The sequence below is a fragment of the Episyrphus balteatus genome, chromosome 3, assembly GCF_945859705.1.
Source record: "Episyrphus balteatus chromosome 3, idEpiBalt1.1, whole genome shotgun sequence".
In the NCBI taxonomy this organism is placed as follows: Eukaryota; Metazoa; Arthropoda; class Insecta; order Diptera; family Syrphidae; genus Episyrphus; species Episyrphus balteatus.
This window is the reverse complement of record NC_079136.1, coordinates 51,278,724-51,297,597: the sequence shown is the minus strand read 5'-3', so window position 1 is coordinate 51,297,597 and position 18,874 is coordinate 51,278,724. Positions and strand designations below refer to the sequence as shown.

General features: G+C 32.5%; 1 protein-coding gene across 1 annotated transcript in view; it reads right to left on the bottom strand.

The window, feature by feature from the left end:
* Positions 1 to 18,874, bottom strand: part of LOC129913053 (phosphoinositide 3-kinase adapter protein 1) — a 72,276-nt gene that overhangs the window by 44,533 nt on the left and 8,869 nt on the right. Inside the window, exon 2 of the mRNA XM_055991443.1 lies at positions 8,239 to 8,388. Within this exon, the coding sequence (XP_055847418.1) occupies positions 8,239 to 8,248 (10 nt within the window). The 5' untranslated portion in view covers positions 8,249 to 8,388. The remainder of the gene's footprint in view (positions 1 to 8,238; positions 8,389 to 18,874) is intronic.

Sequence of the window (18,874 nt, the reverse complement as noted above, 5' to 3'; positions counted from 1 at the left end):
TTCAAAACAAATCACTCTTATTTGATATTTCATTGAGCAAAATTTGCCTAGCGCTAACGTTCTCAAAAAAGTATCACACCAGGGGGAGAGGCTTTAATTATAAGCCAACCTTAAATCGTTTAATTATTTTTTATTATTTACGACGTTTTCTTCAAAGCGCTATATTTTACAAAAAATGGTTCAACGCAGTTCATGGTTGCCAACTCATTTCATTTAACGTAATTTAAATTTCTCAATTATTATATTAATAAAATTGTTTATATTTATATTTGAAAATATAACAAAACGTCTTTTCATTCATCTTTGTTGGTGATTCAATTTTCTTTTGTTTAATACCTTTGTTCGTTTATTTGTTCAACGTTTACTGCGGTCTTCGGATAGTATAAGCGCCTCAGAATAAATAAACAAAGCTGCGATTTCTAGATTTGTGACAGATAATTTGAGAACTGATACTACACAATAGTGTGTAGTCACACCCACAAACATCAAGGACGAAAACCTGTTCCTACAGCTATAAATTATGAATTTCATCTACTCATGTACACTTCGAACTTTTAAAGGAACTCGGCTCGGATAATTGGGAAACCAATTTTCTTTACATAACACAAACCCTTTCTAAATGTCAAAATGGAGGATCTGGCTTTATTTGCTTCTTGCAATTTTTCGGTTCTAATCATCAATTTAAAAATAAACAATAATCAGAAGCAGACTTGTATTTAATTTGACAAACCAAAGAAAAAACAAGCGTTACCTTGTTTTTATTCAATATTTGTATATAAATTCCAAGCAATTGTTATTTCATATGTCCTTAACCAGGATATTCACACCTAAGATCCCTAACTATAATAAATTTATACTCTTTTAACCAAGGTGTGTTGAAATTTCATTGTGTTTACCTAAAAAATAGGTAATTCTCCCTTCTACTGATTACTGAATGCCTCTTGTTTCAGAAGGAGCTATACTGGATCTTAATCTGGTTTGTTTGTCCAGTAGGCTGTATCAACAAAGGACTATACTATAAATCTGATACGTGTTTTCACAACCACATCCGTTATTTGCGCATCATTGAACCAACAAGCATCTTTCTATATACATCTCGTATAAATACATCCCAACAATACGGTAATTGAATTGTTTTCTTCATTTATCCTGGTAGATTGAAACTACCTGCATCTCGCTATACAGATTCTTAACTGTATCCTGTTTAGATGTCCTCCTCCTCCACGGATCAACAACACAAATCCCTAAACGCATTTACACAAGTGCGCTCGTGAAAATAAAATAAATCTTTTGTAATGATCATGACATGATGACGATGACGATGAGCATAAGGGACTTTTGGATGTGGTGGTGGCAGCAGCCTGGCAGGCTTGCAGGCACTCTGAACATCTCCATCGATCGAGGTCGATTGGAAATTCAATCTGACACTTTTACGCGAGGAGTTCGTCGAAAACGATCTTGGATCTTCTCTGAACAGATCGTTTCTCTTTGGCAAAGAGATGGCACATTTTCGGGATCACGGGCCATCCGTCAACCTGTGGTTTGGTCGTTGTGAGGCTGAGGATAGTTTATTATTCCTTTTGAGGGACTTTCCTTCGTGTGTCTGTATAAGCCCTGCGTTAGAAGCTATTTTTAACCTTCCCTCTGCAAAAGAATTATTACGGATGATGGTGGTTGGTTGAACGTTGAAGTGATGCTGCTTCTGCTGCATGTGTTGCCCATTTGCATCCCAACTTGCACAGTGTTCTTAAATTAACAAAAAAAAAATAATAATAAAAAACAAAGACGAAAGAAATAGGGACCGATTCGGTGCGATGCGTGGCCCTGTGGTGTTTGAGTTTTGAAATCTGTTCAACAGATGTACGCCTGGGTTGAGTCCTTCTTAGTTTTGTTTTTCTTTTATTTTTTTAAGTCTGGTACATTCAACAGTTCAATGGTAGACGACGATCAAGTAAAAGTAATTATTCGAATGATGCCTTGAATAGAGTATACTTTAGTCTATAGGGGAAGATAAAATAAGGTGTTCCATAGTGAGGTTGGTTTTCGTGGTTTCCCCCCTCTATTGGCACGCGTCGTTGATTTTTTAAATTCGAAATTTCATAAATTATATATATTTTTACTCGTACTTCGATATTTTCGTGTTTTTAATGTGGAAAATAATTTGTTTCCGTATTTTTAGGAGAGGGTGTATTACTTTTTACTTCCACAGCACGAGAGATAGGGATCGTGTTCCGTTTTTTTGGGTAAAGTAATTAAAAATTGTTACGCAGTCGTTTATGAAGCTTGTCGTAAGTGTTTTCTTTTTTTTTTCAGGTAGATAATGCAGCAACAGACACGTACTTTTTTTCATGACGAAATGGTTGCTTGTTGTTGATTTGAGACTAGAAAATGTTTTCCCAAAGGGGAAATTGAAAGACAGCTTAGAATAAAAAGGGTAAGGTCATAGAAAATAGAAAAACCAAAACCATAAACGATTTTTTTTTACTTTTCCAGTGACTTGAAAATGTTAATGAACTTTATATAAGGTTTTAAGGATACATAAAGGAGTTCCGAAGGCTATGTTTTTTTTCTATTTTTAATTGAATTTTTACCATTGAGAATTTCAAATATAGTAACCTCGAGAGGTGTACGTTGAGTTGCCGGAGCCCCGGGGCAAGACTAAATTTAGGGGATCCTTCGAGGGCCCCTTTGGTATAGAAAATAAGAACAAATAAAAAAGTACGTATACGCCCTACTTTTTTGTTTGTTTTGGATCCTTTCATGTATCATTTGTTGGTTGCTAAGACTATTCAAGTAACATTTTTTGGGACCCTAGAATAATATATATGTATAATTTTTCTTTCAAAACAACCCATTTATTTTTTGGGGCCCCTGAGGTAATATTTTGTTTTGATACAAAATATTACATATGTGGCTGGCATCCAATTCATTATGCATGACACTGAAGAATATAATTTTTCACTCTTGTATCCGAAGTGATTTATTACTCCAGTCAAAGCGTCGGAAAAAAAGGGCCTCGCCTTGCGCAGAGAGGCACTGTCAGTTTTTATTTCATGGATCGATAGGGGTATATTTAAAAGGCTTAAACCCAATTTCTCACCACCTGATCATTCTTTTTAGCGGAGTTATTCACAAAAATGGATTTTTTGGGATATTTTACTTCTAAGCTAATATCTTTGCTCCAGATTGTTGTAGACCAAAAAATAAACATACATTCTCTTCCTTACAACGAAAAAAAATGGCAGCCATTTAAAGTCAAATTCTTGCTGTTAAAAAACACATTTTTGTCATTATTTCGAAAAAAGCTTATATCATGATTGACATTTTTCTAATTTATTTTGTAGCCCTATTCATGTCCTGCATTTTACAGAAAAAATCAGCTCTTTATCACCAAAGGCCGAGCAATTGATAAATGAACGCATGCAAAACCGGTGCGAAAACACCCAAAAATATCGTTTTTTGGGAATAACTCGGCTTCAGAGTGTCCTACGACAAAAAATAAAGCTATTAATTGTTCGTTACAACATTTTCTATCGATTTGGTGAACATTATTTTTGTTGAAACAAATAAAAAATAAGTTATATTAAGTCAAAGACGTTTTTTTGTTTAGCAAACTTTTTCCTTATTATTTTATAAACAGTGCAAGTATTGGCTAACAAAATAAAATACTGTTGTAGCCCTTTAAATTATCTACAATTTAAAAAAAAAAATTAGCTCTCTACGACCCACACGAGCCGAGGATGAAACCCATTGGAAAAGGAGGAGAATATGATAGGAATGAAAGGAAAAATAAATTACGGGCGAGCCGAGTTCGGGAAGTAGGTGGGTTGAGTTTTTAATGGTAAAAAATGGTATATCTCGATTTCCGGCAAAACTACAAATCCTATAGAAAAAAGTTGTATGGCAAAGTTGTAGGTAATAAAAAGATCTACAACTTTTGTATCAACAATTTTTCACATAACCTCAAAATTTATGTGAAAAATTAAAAAAACCGAGTTTTTGGTTTTTTATTTTTATCTTTTTCAAAAACAAATATTTTTCTACGAAATTTGGTGAAAACTTACCTTATTATGTTCCAAATACACTGTAATTTATTTGATTTAAAATATTAATTTGTTCACCTTATTTTGACTTAATACCAAGAAAACACCCTAATTTTCAATCGAAAATTCACGTGTCAAAATATCAGCTTTTTTCAAAAAGTCGGTGGGCATTTCGTTCGTTAAAATGTCTATTTTCTGATGGTGTAAAAAAAATTTTACATTAGTGTACTATAGAACATGTTCTAGTAAAATTCCAAAAATGAAAAAAGCTTGAATTAAAAAAAAAAAATTTATCGTTGTTTACAATTTTGGCCTATTTATTCAAATTTACACTTTAATTACTCAAAAAACGTAAGATTTCATGTAACATTCATTAATCTTATTATTTTTATTATTTTAAGAATTTTCTTTCTTTTTTCAAAACATTACTGAAAGGGAATATTCCTTACAAAATAATGGTGATATTTTTTTTTCTATTATAGATGATATAATTGTTTTGTTATTTTCTCATAAACTATGTGAAGTAAAATGTTAGTGCCGATCAAACTTTCTCAGTAAATCATACATTTTACTTCGAAAAAACACAAAGCGCATTTAAATTAGTACACATGAAGAATTTTTTATTTAATATTTTTCAATAATTTGAAATGAGAAATTGATATGAAAAAATGATAATAAAATATCAAAAAAAAAATTCCAAAATGTGACATTTAAATATCCTCCTGATAATAAAAATGTTGTTTCAACATTTTAAATATCATAAAACACATTTAATAGAGCATTTTTGGCTGATATTTAAAAAATGTTAATTTGATATTTAAAAAATGTTAAATTGATATTGGTTTTTTTTTTCGGTGTAGCTTTATTTTTTGTCGTAGGACACTCTGAAGCCGAGTTATTCCCAAAAAACGATATTTTTGGGTGTTTTCGCACCGGTTTTGCATGCGTTCATTTATCAATTGCTCGGCCATCTTTGGTGATAATGATTTTTTCTGTAAAATGCAGGACATGAATAGGGCTACAAAATAAATTAGAAAAATGTCAATCATGATATAAGCTTTTTTCGAAATAATGACAAAAATGTGTTTTTTAACAGCAAGAATTTGACTTTAAATGGCTGCCATTTTGTATTTACTCACTCAAATACAATGAAATTACATACAACGATAGAAAATATTATAAGGAAGAGAATGTATGTTTATTTTTTGGTCTACAACAATCTGGAGCAAAGATATTAGCTTAGAAGTAAAATATCCCAAAAAATGCATTTTTGTGAATAACTCCGCTAAAAAGAATGATCAGGTGATGAGAAATTGGGTTTAAGCCTTTTAAATATACCCTTATCGATCAATGAAATAAAAACTGACAGTGCCTCTCTGCGCAAGGTCAAATGACGCTTTGACTGGAGTATATGTCAAATATCTTATCTTTTTGTTTCGTTACTTTTATAATAAGTTGCCTTTTCTGCATTGTCTCTAGTCGGGGCCCTAGCGTGCAGGGGCCTCGGGGCACCACCCCGCTTGCCCCAATGGTGTGTACGCCACTGGTAACCTCACCAGATGCACTAATTCTGCGAACCGAGATAAATATTTTTTTTTCTTGGTGCCAAAATAATTGTTAAGAGCTTAACATTAAAAAGTGTCAAGCTGTAATATTTTCTCGAAAACGAAATACTTTTTTTGCGACATTCGTAAGGCCACTTTTCCAGTTCGCCTCCCAAGTCTGATGGTGACCTTATCACAGTTCATATCGAACGTATTGAAGCTGTTCAGGGTAGATTTTTGCTTTTCGCTCTTCGTGGCCTTGGTTGAGACCATCCTTTGAACCTACCTATGAGGATCGATTCAAACTCTTAAATTTACACACCTTCAGCTCGTGACGCGATACCAATATTCTTTTTGTTCCCCAATTATTTAATGGTATCAAAGATTGTTAAATTTGTTTTAAAACTCAATAAAAACACTCGCCAGCTAAGTCGGTTCCATTTTTTTTTGCAATAATATTAGCAATAAAAAAATATTATTGGTAAATTTGGATTCAAAACTGAAAGTTTTTGAGTTTTTGTGTAGAAATATAACTTCGTAGTCCTTAGCTTTCATAAATCTTTCCAATTACCTACACAATTGCCACAAGATAGGTAATTTAATATTAGTGCAGAAGTATTAAGTTAATCCTGGTTATTCACAGAATCAACCATTGAAAGTTTCTGATTGAAAAGCCATAAGCCATATCTACATCGGAAAATAAATCACTATCGAAACTCTAGCTAATGGGAAATTGTAATAACTGGCGTTTTACTATCATTTTTAAGAGCTCATTACTAAGACCTTAATTGAAAAGGAAAACTATTTCGGAAATAGAAGCATAAGCAATAGGTATGATGTTTTAAATCATTTAATTACAAATTACCTATAGTTCTTTTTTTAACATTTAGCAGGCAAATCAGTAATTAAAAAAAAGATAAAAAGAATACTAATCAAGATTGAAGTTTGGGGTCACATATGATCATCAATTATAAAAAACATTTGGTGGCCAATTTTCTAAAAATTTTCATCTTAGAAAAAATAGTTTTTACCCACTACCCTTTTTGAGCATTTCTCTTAAATACTTACAGTTTAAAAACCAGCAAAATTTTAAATTACTTACATGACATTTGATATAGACAAAAAGATAAAAATCAAAACTGTTTAAAGCATCTAAGATTTGTACTATATGTATATGAAAAACGCATTTTTAAGTGCTACCCATGTAGTCAATTAATACCTTAACACATTCGAAGGTTCCATCTATTAACGCCCTCATATTTAAAAATTCTCAAACCTTAACAAGATTCTCAAAACTACCGAATATAATTCCCAACTCAAAACATTCATAAATCAAAATTCTGCACTATACCAAGTAGTTTTACATGTTACCATGCAATGGTCATTTGACAGTACATTTGACAATGCATTTTCCTAGAACATTTCCCCTAAAAAGAAAATGAATTTCCCTTTAAGAATAACCATATAATGCATATATTTAAGGGATCTATTAGTACAAATTCAACCCTCTTCATATATACGCTCAAACGACTTATTAATGAAGGAAACAAAAAAGTAGGCGTTCACAACATGAACCTAAGCATTCAAAACAGACACAAAACGCCACCACACAAAATGTGCATTTCCCATGGAAAAACATGTACAAATTTAACAGAGCGCCCCCGTACTAGTGCCACATAGTTCTAATGGAATCAATGAAATCATAATCGCGCCCAAGTCATAAGAGAACACACATTTTAGAATCTCAGTTCTAACTGCGAGTTTAAACTAAGCCAGCAACTGGGGTCATCCATCAATTTGTTTCTCCATATCATCCACCACCACCACACCAAGTCAGTACGACCAGCACGGATATGGGAACTGCACCAATTAATGTCTTCCATTCCATCCATATTGCAACCAAGGACTGGGCTGTGTCAGAATATGAGATTTGCATTTGCGTATAATCTCGCATAAAAGTATCATGTGTAATAGGTATACCGGCGTTTTACCTTACTCTTACTCCCGATCCCGAGGGACAGTAGTTCCACTCCGCTCGCAATTCCAATTCAAACCAACTAATCTAATGTGACAGCGCAAAGAAATATTGAATCTAATTAAGGATTTGAGTCAAGGTTTCTCATTTGCGATGACAGAGTGCCGTTGTCGTCGTCGGTTCGGTTGACGATGCGGTAGCGGCACCGCAGCTCCATCTACCGCTGTCGTGGTTTATTAATTAATTGCATAATAGTTGCGATAAGCTTCTATATGAGTGCATAGAAAGTCCGGTGATTACCGTAGATTGCTCGACACACACACACAGTTCCTAATACCTCCAAACGACCTAACGCTGACTATGATGATATGGTTCTAGAACTTCTATGGAATTCAAATGATACGACTTGACGATGGACGTACGACGTATCGAAGACGATCAAATCAAAGCGCAATATATTGCTATGATGGCCATTTTCGGGACAATCACAGTTGTAATAAATTATTCCGCACAAATCAATTACTGTCGCTTTGGGTAATTGAGTACCTATTCATTTTTTATTTAATATTTTTGGGAAGGAATATAATCGAACGGGTCCAAAAAAGGAAGTAAGAAACAATCGATTCAAGTTGAAAAGGGGTTTTTGTTTTATACGTTTTTGTTTTTATTGACTTACCTACGGACATCTTGGATGGGTACAGTTTGGCAGCAGCAGTCTTCTAATGGTCTTTTGTATTCGTTCTTCAAACCAAAGTTGTATACTTCCGCCGGATGAACGAAGAGTTCCGTGTTAAGATTTCTTAATTTATAAGTTAATAAAGTTCCCCTGCAAAGAAGAATAATAAGACAGAGAAATAAAATAAACGATTAATACTTTTTTTTTTTTTTTGTTTTATTATAATTAAAGTGAGAGAGGTGTTGATTTGATTGATTAATAGATTGCATAAAAATTGTATTATTAATGCAAAGTACATCTTGTTTAATAAAAATTTTGTAGGTTACAATTTGTAATTAGTCGTGGTAAGGGCTAAGCTACTTCCAAAAATAGCAGTCATAGAGGTAATTCAAAATTAATAGGTTGATCAAGCTTTCAAGTCGTAAAACTTCTATATTTAGAAGGAGCCCTTATAAAGGTGTTGAAGGTGGAACAAATTTAATTGTTGTTTGTTTTCTAAAAAAAATTAAAGTTGGTCGTAGTTAAGATTGTTAGCAAGCCCTTTTTAGTTCAACATTAAATATACACTACTATTAATTGATAACAAGGTTAACCAACGTGTGATACCTTAAAATAGAGTGATGATCGTTAATTTATTTTCTAATTGGAAACAAAAAAGTTGACAAGTAAAGCTTCTTAATTTTAATGATTTCAAAAATAATGTTGATGGTTTCAAAACTTCGAGGTATAAGGTCATGTTTGATTTATTTCAATTTGGCAAGAAATGCCATTTCAGTAATAAATCTATTTCCCCTCCCTTTCACTTTGAATTGAGCTGTACTAAGTAAACAAATTGAGCACTTTCTGATAAAAGTATGAAAATTGAACTATCATTGTTTATTTATTTATTCCGTTAAGGACTAACGTAACAATTCTTATATCTAAAGTTAGTACAGGTAAAATAGTACATAAAATCAAGAAATAAAAAAAAAATTGTTACACTCATGAAACTTGGCAAAAAGTTTGCTTTTGGGATAAGAACCAAGTAAAAAAAAGTCTATAAAAAAAAGTTGGGTGGAAGGGTGTTTTTTTCGTAGAGACAATAAAATCTGTAATTGGTCCCAAAAAGCCAATGATTCTATTTATTTTTGGTTTTGATGACAAATTGAACGTTTATATTTGAGTTCTTAGATGTTTTATACGAATCGCTGGGTTTTTGGGACCAATTACAGATTTTATTGTTTCTACGAAAAAACACCCTTTCACCTAATTTATTTTTATAAAAACTCTTTATTCTTGCTTTCTATCCCAAATTCAATGTTTTTACCAAATTTCATTAGGGTGATCCATCATTTTTGTTCAACAGACAACGGTTAAGGAAACGCCTCCAAAGGATTCACCAACGGGACCTGAATACATCAAACCCCAACTACCGGACAGTGTGGAGTGAGCTACAGTGCACTAACATCATGCTCCGTAACTCCATTCAGCACTATAACAACACACAGTTCCAGAAGAGACTGCAGTCAATAAAGCCAGGGCCTGATGCCTTCAAGAACATCAACCGAATTGTTGGACAGAAGTCACCAATGCCGGAAGTCGTTAACACCAACAATGGAGAAGTAACAACATCTCTGGAAAAAGCAGAAGCATTTGCAGCCCACTTTGAAGGTAACTTCTCACCGAACCCTTCCGCAGACACAGACTTTATAGAGGAAGTCGAGGCATCCATCCAAAGGACTCTGCTACCTAACCCGGATAAAGTGATATTCAGCGACACAAATCCTGCAAGTGATCCTACTGACAGCCCAAACCTGACTACCCCAGAAGAGATTGCCGAAATAATTAACCTATCCAAACCGAAAAAATCTGCTGGACCGGATGGCATCTCCAACTTCATCATAAAGAGGCTCCCGCAAACAGTGATAATCTTCTTGGCTATCATCCTCAACAACTGCATAAACAACTGCTACTTCCCACAGAAATGGAAAACTGCAAGAATTGTGGCGATTCCTAAGAAAGGTGCTAGGAACATCATCTCCAATTACAGACCAATCTCTCTTCTCAACAATCTTAGTAAGCTCTTGGAAGAGCTGACACTCAGGAAGCTGAAGAAGTTTTGCAGCGATAACAACATCATCCCAGACATGCAGTTCGGTTTTCGGGAGAAGCACTCCACACTGCATCCGCTCATGAAGTTCCACCAAGACATCACCTCAGCTTTAAACAACAATCAAGTTACCGTCGCATGCTTTCTGGATGTCGAGAAAGCATTTGACAGCGTATGGATCGATGCCCTTATCCATAAACTTCATTTACTAAGCTTTCCTTTGGCACTAATTAAAATTATTTTTTCTTTTCTCTCTTCCAGAAACTTTTTTGTGCAAGTGGAGGATCGGAAATCACCAATGAAAGTCATTCGAGCTGGAGTTGCTCAAGGATCCAAACTTGGCCCCTTTCTATACAGCATCCTGACATCAGACCAACCGCCTGCAAGTGAGTGCGAGAACCTGCTTTACGCGGACGATTCACTCACATACTGCAAGTCCATCTCGCCAAACATAGCTGCCAGGAAAGTCGAAGCTCACATTCGGAAACTGTATGAGTTCTACAGTAAATGGGGTATCCGGATCAACTCATCCAAGTCGGAACTATTGTGCCTTAGACGATCAGGAGGAAGAGGCAGTCGATCGGCTGGAAGCTGCAGAAGCATCACATTGACACTTCCAGATGGAACTAGATTGCCAGCCAAACGCAGCGCCAAGTACTTAGGAATCAACTTTAACGAGCTCCTCAGATTCAACAATCACTCCCGTTTGGTCCTCAAAAAAGCCAACTTTGCCTTCCATCGCCTTCACCCTCTGATAAAAAAAAGAACAGGATTAAGTCAACCAACGAAACTCTTGATCTACAAGCAGCTTCTGCGACCTGTCATTGCCTACAGCTTTCCGGTATGGTATACCATCTCCAAGACAGCCATGAAGGAACTACAAATGTTCGAGAGAAAAATACTGAGGATGTGCACCGGACTTTACTTCGATCGACAGCGACAAAAATACTACAGCAACAAGCGACTCTACGAGGAAGCAAAAATCATACCACTGGACAAGTATCTACTGCGATCGGCGAAGATACTTGTAGGAAATATCGCCAACCACCCCAATCAGCTGATGAGAAGAATGATAGCCCAACAACGACATCCGGAACCTAGGTACCTTTGCGCTTTGGATATACTGGATGAGCACATAATTTCAATGGACAACGAAGAAGCAGTTAACTTTTACGCCGACACCCAGTCGGCATACTATCGTGGCTAAACGCCAATCAAACCAACCCAACTCAACCAACCCCACAACTGGACATCCGGGTCTGAACACCCCGAGGACAACCTAGTCAGCAGACTTTTTAAATTAAGTTTATCCATGTATAATATTTATTTATATTTTATAACTTAGTCATTGTATAAGGTTAGGCCCCTTCTGTGCCAACAAAATTTTATATCAACCAATGTATCTTAGAAATAAGTTAATTTTAAGTCAATTGTAAATAACAAGTTCAATAAACTAAATTGAATTGAATTGAAATCATTTTTGTTTAAACTCAAAAAAACACCCTTTTGACCATGATATTTTTATATACCTTTTAGATTCTTGTTTCTAGTTTTAAAAATAATATAATTTCTGAATTTCAATAGGGTACCATTAATATTACTCTAGTATTACACACTTTTTCAAATATAACCATATTTTCTCTACACCTAAAAAAGACAACCTTTCACATGAAAAAAAATTTATAGATCTGTTTTATTCGTAATTTCTATGGGAAAGAGAACATATTTAATGAATTTCGTAAGGGTACCTTTTATACCATTGATTTTATGGGACTTATATCGCGGATTTTCCCTATTTCCAAAAAAAACACCCTTCAACCTAAAATATTTTTATAGCCTTTATGGGTTCTTGGTTTCTGTTATAATTTATAAATGAAACATTTTTACCAATTTTCATTGGTGTAACAATTTTTTCCCAGTTTTTGTGGTACTAATTCCGAATTTCACCATTTCTTAAAAAAAAAAACATCCTTTCACTCAAGATAATTTTGTACACTTTATAGACTCTTAATTCTTATACCAACCAAAACTTTTACACCAAGTTTCAAAAATTAATAAAATGTAAGTCAGCTGTTATGATACCTTTCTCACACAAAACTTCACCCATCAAAAAAACAACCTTTCACCAAAAATAATTTTAAGAACTTTATGAATCCTTTGTCCCTGCTTTATCTAAAACCTTCATTTCAAATTTTATCAGTGTAGCATGTTTTTCACATGGGTTTACGATAAATTTTGCCTGTTGAAGTCAAAAAACAAGCACCCTTGTTTTAAATCGGCAATAACTTTTCTTAGAGCAATCGTATTGACTTTATTTTTATGTCATTAGATTCACCATCAAAAAATATCTTGAAAACATGTGTCATATGATGATATTCGACAAACAATTTTTTTCAGTATATTTTTGACCTTCACCCCCTTTCTCTTGTCCGCGAAAAAAACACCCTTCCACCCAACTTTTTTTATAGGCTTTTTATGTACTTGGTTTTTATCCATTTTTTTAAATGCCTATTTTACCTGTACTAAGTTTACATTATAAATTTTTGAAAAACACACTGACAATGAGTAACTAAAGCTCAAAAAATGACATTTTTAGGAAACCCGGCCGAACAACTCCGATTTTGATGATCTTTTTTTTCAATACTTTAACCTCTATAGGTTAAAAATTGCCGCTGTTGCCGTATTGATTTTTTTAAATTTAATTGAAGATTTTTGTAAACAAAAAAAAATTTGTTTTCAAAAATTTTACTTAAATTTCATAAATTAATTGATGCCAAAAGATTGTATAGGAAATTATAAGGGAAAAAAATATATCTATAGGAATGACGGACAATTTTCCATTGTTTAAGCGATAGATGGAGATGCAATTTTTTCACAAATTGACTTCAAACACAAAATAAAATATTTGAACACAACGGCAACACCTACAGTATTTAAATATACAATGTGGGACTTTTGAGTATTTTAAAAGTTATAGTTTCTTTTCCAGCATTTGTATCAAAGTGGAAATATACTTTTTGACATAACATCATGACGGTGAAAACTTTACGAATATATTGTTGGTATGATGTAGGTATTCAAAAATTTAGAAATTTTAAATTTCTTAATATTTTTCTAAGGAAAGTGTCTAAGCCGACGATGTGTCATTCATACTACTTACTTTGTATTATTGGTAAAATTCCAAGGAATGTTAAAGCTTTTATTCAACAAGGAAATAAAAGTTCATACGATTACCTACGGAAAATAAATTCTTAAATGAATTTGAAAAAAAAATGTCTCCACTTTCTTCTATACTTATTGCTATGTTTTTTTTGAAAAAAAATCTTATTAATCTTTTTTTCTATTTTTTTTTATCCATCCAGACCTAGAGAAGCATTTTCTTTTTATAAAAGTCTATAACTTTCAGCTTCAATGTTAAAAGGTTAAGTGATGAACCCAAAAGTTACGAGTTTTTAATGGATCCATCATCATGAAGATTCCTCATCTTCTAGCAACACTTGAAAAATAAGCAAATTTTTAAAGATTTTCTACTTTTTTTTTAAATAATACAAAAGCTAAAATCGAATTTTGCGTTTACAAATCAAACCGTACACCGATTTTTTGTATTGCACCGAAAAAAATTTGTTCATAATTTGCACACATATTTTTATCGGTTTTTTTTTAAGGACCGATTGTAAGACTCAGATTATAAATCGAAAAAGCCAACCATGTCCAAAAATGGATTTTGTGATTGACTTGTGGATATTGTTACAAACTAATCGTCGCACAGTGTGGCCAATCACGAATCTAGCTGGACAAAATTAATAACTCGCGTTAAAGCGACTTTTTTTCCAAACAGTTTTAAACAAATGAATGTGAATAGATAAAATTCTATAAAAAAAAGAAAGATTTTTTAAAAAGAAATCTATAATTTCTGCAAAAAGTGGGTCAAAATAGTGATGAAGAAAATGCATTTTTATAGTATTTGAACTTATGTTTCCATAAACATATTCTATGATTGGATATACTTAATTATTTAAAAAAACGCTTGAAAAATCTCAATAAATAAAAACTCTATTGTTATTCACGAAAAAAGAGAGGCAGAATAATTAGTTTTTGTTAAGAAATAGAACTTTTACACACGTTTTTGACAGGTGACATACATGATTTATTTTCTCAATATCATGCTTTAAATTAAAATTTTAGCAATGATTTTAATTAAATATATTTCATAATCATAAAAAATGGCATCACCTTTAAAAATATCTGCAGATAATTTAAAAAAGTAACTCCTTTTTGTGCGATGCAAAGTTGAAACATAAGGGCCTATTAAAAACAGCTGTGTTTATATTACCTTCAATGTTTTTCAAGCTAATAATTCTCTAAATTTCTTCGTGACCCTATTTCTGGCCTTTTACACTTGCTTGCTTTTTGCATTGAACTTGTTTAAGATGTTCCGACAGAAAAGCATCATTCATCAATGATAATGCCTCATTAGTTGAAAATTCCAGTGGTTTAGTGGTTCCAGAGGATCAGAACTTAGTCTTTTATACATTTTGATCCTTCACTCAAAGAAAATTTCGATAAATCCCTTACGGTTTTATTGGAATATGCTTTTCAAACTTTGCGGAGAGCGATTCTACTGATTTTAACTATTTCCTAATGGATAGGTGCACTTAGGAGACTTTTAACCTTCCGTTTGTTAATGTTGTTAATTTTTAAAAATTCTTTTCTACTTTTGTTTCATTATCTACTGCTTCTGTTTATTTAGTTATTTGGTCAAGTAAAATGAAATTCATGTTTAAAGAGAGGTCCAATGTGTCTTCCACCTTTATTGTCTTTTTTTTCGCTTAACTTGAAGCACAAAACTTTTATATAGGTATGTTTTTAATTTTTGTTTACCTTCAAAAAAGTTCCAAAGATGATACCTGCTCATTAAAAGATCAAAAAAACTGTCTTTTCGATGCTATTTGGTAGTTTTGACACATTTTTCGAAAATTTGTTTTTTTGAAAATTTTAACTTCATTTTGAAAAGTGAAAAAAGTTGTATGGCGGTCGAGAAAACGCGAGATATGTAACTAGCTAATCTTAATGACAACACTCCACAAAACATTAATTAATTAATTTCAGACCGGAAAAATGCGGAAAAATTAACTTTACCTCTATTTGAAAAACAAAGATATTTTTTTTGCACTTTCTAGCCTTCTTACACAATTTATTTTTTTTTAAATTGTTGCAATGGTAATTAATAAATACAAATTATAATACTTTACTTCCAAATGTAGATTAACAATTAAAAAAAACAATTAAACAATAAAAGTATCACAGCGTTTTAAATCGTCAACCAAACTCAAGCGAAAAATAGAATACTTTGTATTATCTCCATCCAACTGTTGACAAGAACCAACTTTCAAGCTTAGCTAACGCTAATCCGAGATGAAAACAAAAAAACAAAACATGAATTATAGTTACACATTGTATTGAGAAGCTCAACTCATGATTTAAAATCATGTGGCTAAACTTTTTTTTTTCTATTTTGTCCAGTCAGATTGGCGAATTACCACACTGTGCGTCGGCACAAAGAAAAAACCGCGAATCTGCATCTTTGGACATTTTCACTTTAATGCGTCATATAACTTGTTATCGGTTCCACAATTAACTGTGTCGACCCCAATCCTCCATCGGTTGCCTAGCAGCCTCTAAACTATTAATATCCGTTGCAAGAGTTTTCATAAGTTTGCATGAGTTTCCAAAATTTTGAAGTCGTTTTTCTCAAAACTACAATTTTGCAGATTAGTGGTTTTGGTTTTGTGCCCACAATATTATGATATTGCAAAGTTGCAGGGTTTTTTTTTGCAATTTTTTTAACATAATTTAGTGATTTTATTTATTTACAATCTTTTCGTTGGTGAATGACAGGAGATCTGTTAAGTGACATTTTTTTTAATCTTTTCTTTAGCTTGATCAAGCTTAAGCTTGGTTGTTAAGAAAACTTTAACAAATTCCAGATATTTTAAAAAATAATACAATTCCAAACATAATTTCGAATTTTGAAATTGTTAAGAAAAAAATGTATCCAAAAGAACAATATCATCAAAACAACCTAACTTAAGAAATTCAAAATTATTGGGTACTAAAAACAGTTCAAACTACACAAAAAACACCCACGCACGATTTCTTTTTGTTTTTCTTTTTCTTTTGCGTGTTTACGAACAACGAACACCCAAATAGGTATATCTATCGCAAGTGCCTATATAAATAAATCTTGTCATTATAATTCTTAACAAATACTGGACAATCGATGGAATGGAATTCGCACGTGATATTCTATTTACCGCTTTTGGCAATTTAATTAGCATTCAGTAACCATATTGAGAATTCTGTCGAAATACCTTTGTTTATCGGAATTTATAATCGGCTTTTTATTGAGTGCGATATTATTATTTGTGCTTACAAGTGCATTAATTACATGAATTTTTGTTGTTGTTGTCTTGCGTTTTTATTTCGAAATAGACTGCAATTTTCATTTCGTTTAAATTTTTTTTTTTTTTTAATTATTGTTTTGTTTTCTTTTTCTCTTTCGATATTTTTATATACTCATACCAACATTTATAGCCTAGAGAAGGAATTCCTGGAAAATTATTTCCGATTCGATACGTTTTGAGTTGAGAACTTTGGATAGAGTTCTTCATTGCACAAGAAAAACTCATTTTTATTTCATAAAAAAGTAAATAGTTTCTGCGATTGAGATTGTTTATAAACAAAATGTTCATAATATCCAAACAGAAAAACAGAAGAGCGGGAAAAGTTCGTAAATCAAAGGGCTTTGACGTAATTTGAACAAGAATTTATAAGCAATTTCAAAAGAAAGCCTTTTCCATGAATTTCTGAACTTTTTCAATCAACAATTAAATTTAGCAACATATATTTGGCCCGGCCCACAGATGGTTTTAAGCTCCAATTATATTAAAGCCATAATAATTTTCTTCAAAAATTTAGTAGAGTCATTTGGGGTAAGATCGCTCAGTGGGTAAGCGCGCGCAGTGCTTATTTCTCGAGTTGTGTCCAAAAAAAAAACTAAAACGAAAAATGAGGAAATCAGCGCTTAGTAAGACGTCAATAAGTGATGACCTTCGCGATTGTGTGCTCAGCTCCATTTTATTTTAAAAGCGGGTTGAAAAAACCCGGCTCAAAACAAAAAAAAGTTGTGCGGGAAAAGTGTGTAGTGTCGGCGTGAGAGCATTATATACCGAGAGTAGTACATATTTTGGAATTGTGCATATTTATATTTGCATTTACCATTTACTACCACTGTACCCGCTTGGGTACAAAAAATTCATGGACTATTTCGCTTTACCGTTGACTTATCTCTCATTTGTTTTGATCAAATATTATTTGTGTTGGTCTTTGGACATGTTGACAACATATTGCAGTTCAGTTTATGACAAAAAAAATGTAAAATGTAATTTTTTTTATTACTCGGAGTGAGGTACGATTTGCGTTTACGTCTTTTTACTTACAATTGATCAAATATTTTGGTCATCAATGTTCAAAACAGTCCAAAATAGGAAAACCTTATAAACTTGATTCTAGGGCTGAATGTTTATTACTACTAAAATAAAATAAGAACCTCGAATAAGAAGAAATATTTCAAAAAGAGTAAAGGGGACATTTTCAACGGAAACATAGAATTATAGGCAATAGCGAGTAATAAGGGTATGGACTGCCGAACTACACCACCAGTTCATCAATTCGTTTTACGTCAGTGCTAACTTGTAAACTGGTAAATTGTTGGAATTATTACAAAACCGCAGCCAGTTTCCAAGAAGATTTGCCTACATTTTAGTGAAATGTTGTTCAAACGTACATTACATTTCAGAATTTGTTTTTTTTTTTTTTAATCTACTAAGATTCTAAGCTTCAAACATTCAAAAAGTTTGCTCTAAAAAAATTTCATATGAAAAATTAGAACCCGTATCCTCCCATTGTACCTGCTTGGGTACAGCTTAATAAACATATTAGTTACTTTTTTTAAAAAATTAAAAATATTTTTTTTTGTTCCTATGACCGTATTTAATAAAGTTTTGTTACCAAAAATTTGAATTTTTAGTTATAAAGGACTTTGGGAATAAATGGGTCAAAAATTTGTTAGATTTTGTTGTATTTTATTATAAATTTGGTAAATAGAAAAAAAAGTACCTTTGTGGGTAAAATCGCGCTGTCCATTTGTGGGTAAGAACGCGCACTTCTCCCCATATTAAACTTTTCTTTTTTCAACAGACAGAAACATTTGAAACTTGAATTTTGAAAAACGAAGGCTGTTATTCATGAATTCCAAAAAAGAAAGACCGTAATCTTCTTATTTAATTCGAAATATTTTTTTGTTTGTTTTGTTTTATAAATAAAGTTTAAGTTTTTGTATTTGAACTTAATTTGTTTTTTCATTAACAATTTCATTCATTTTAGTGAAAACTTGAAAGTTTTGAAATAAAGTTTTGTTTAACTAAGTATAACATTAACTTTTTAGACATTTAGTTACCGTAAACTGTCAAGATTCCTTATTACTCA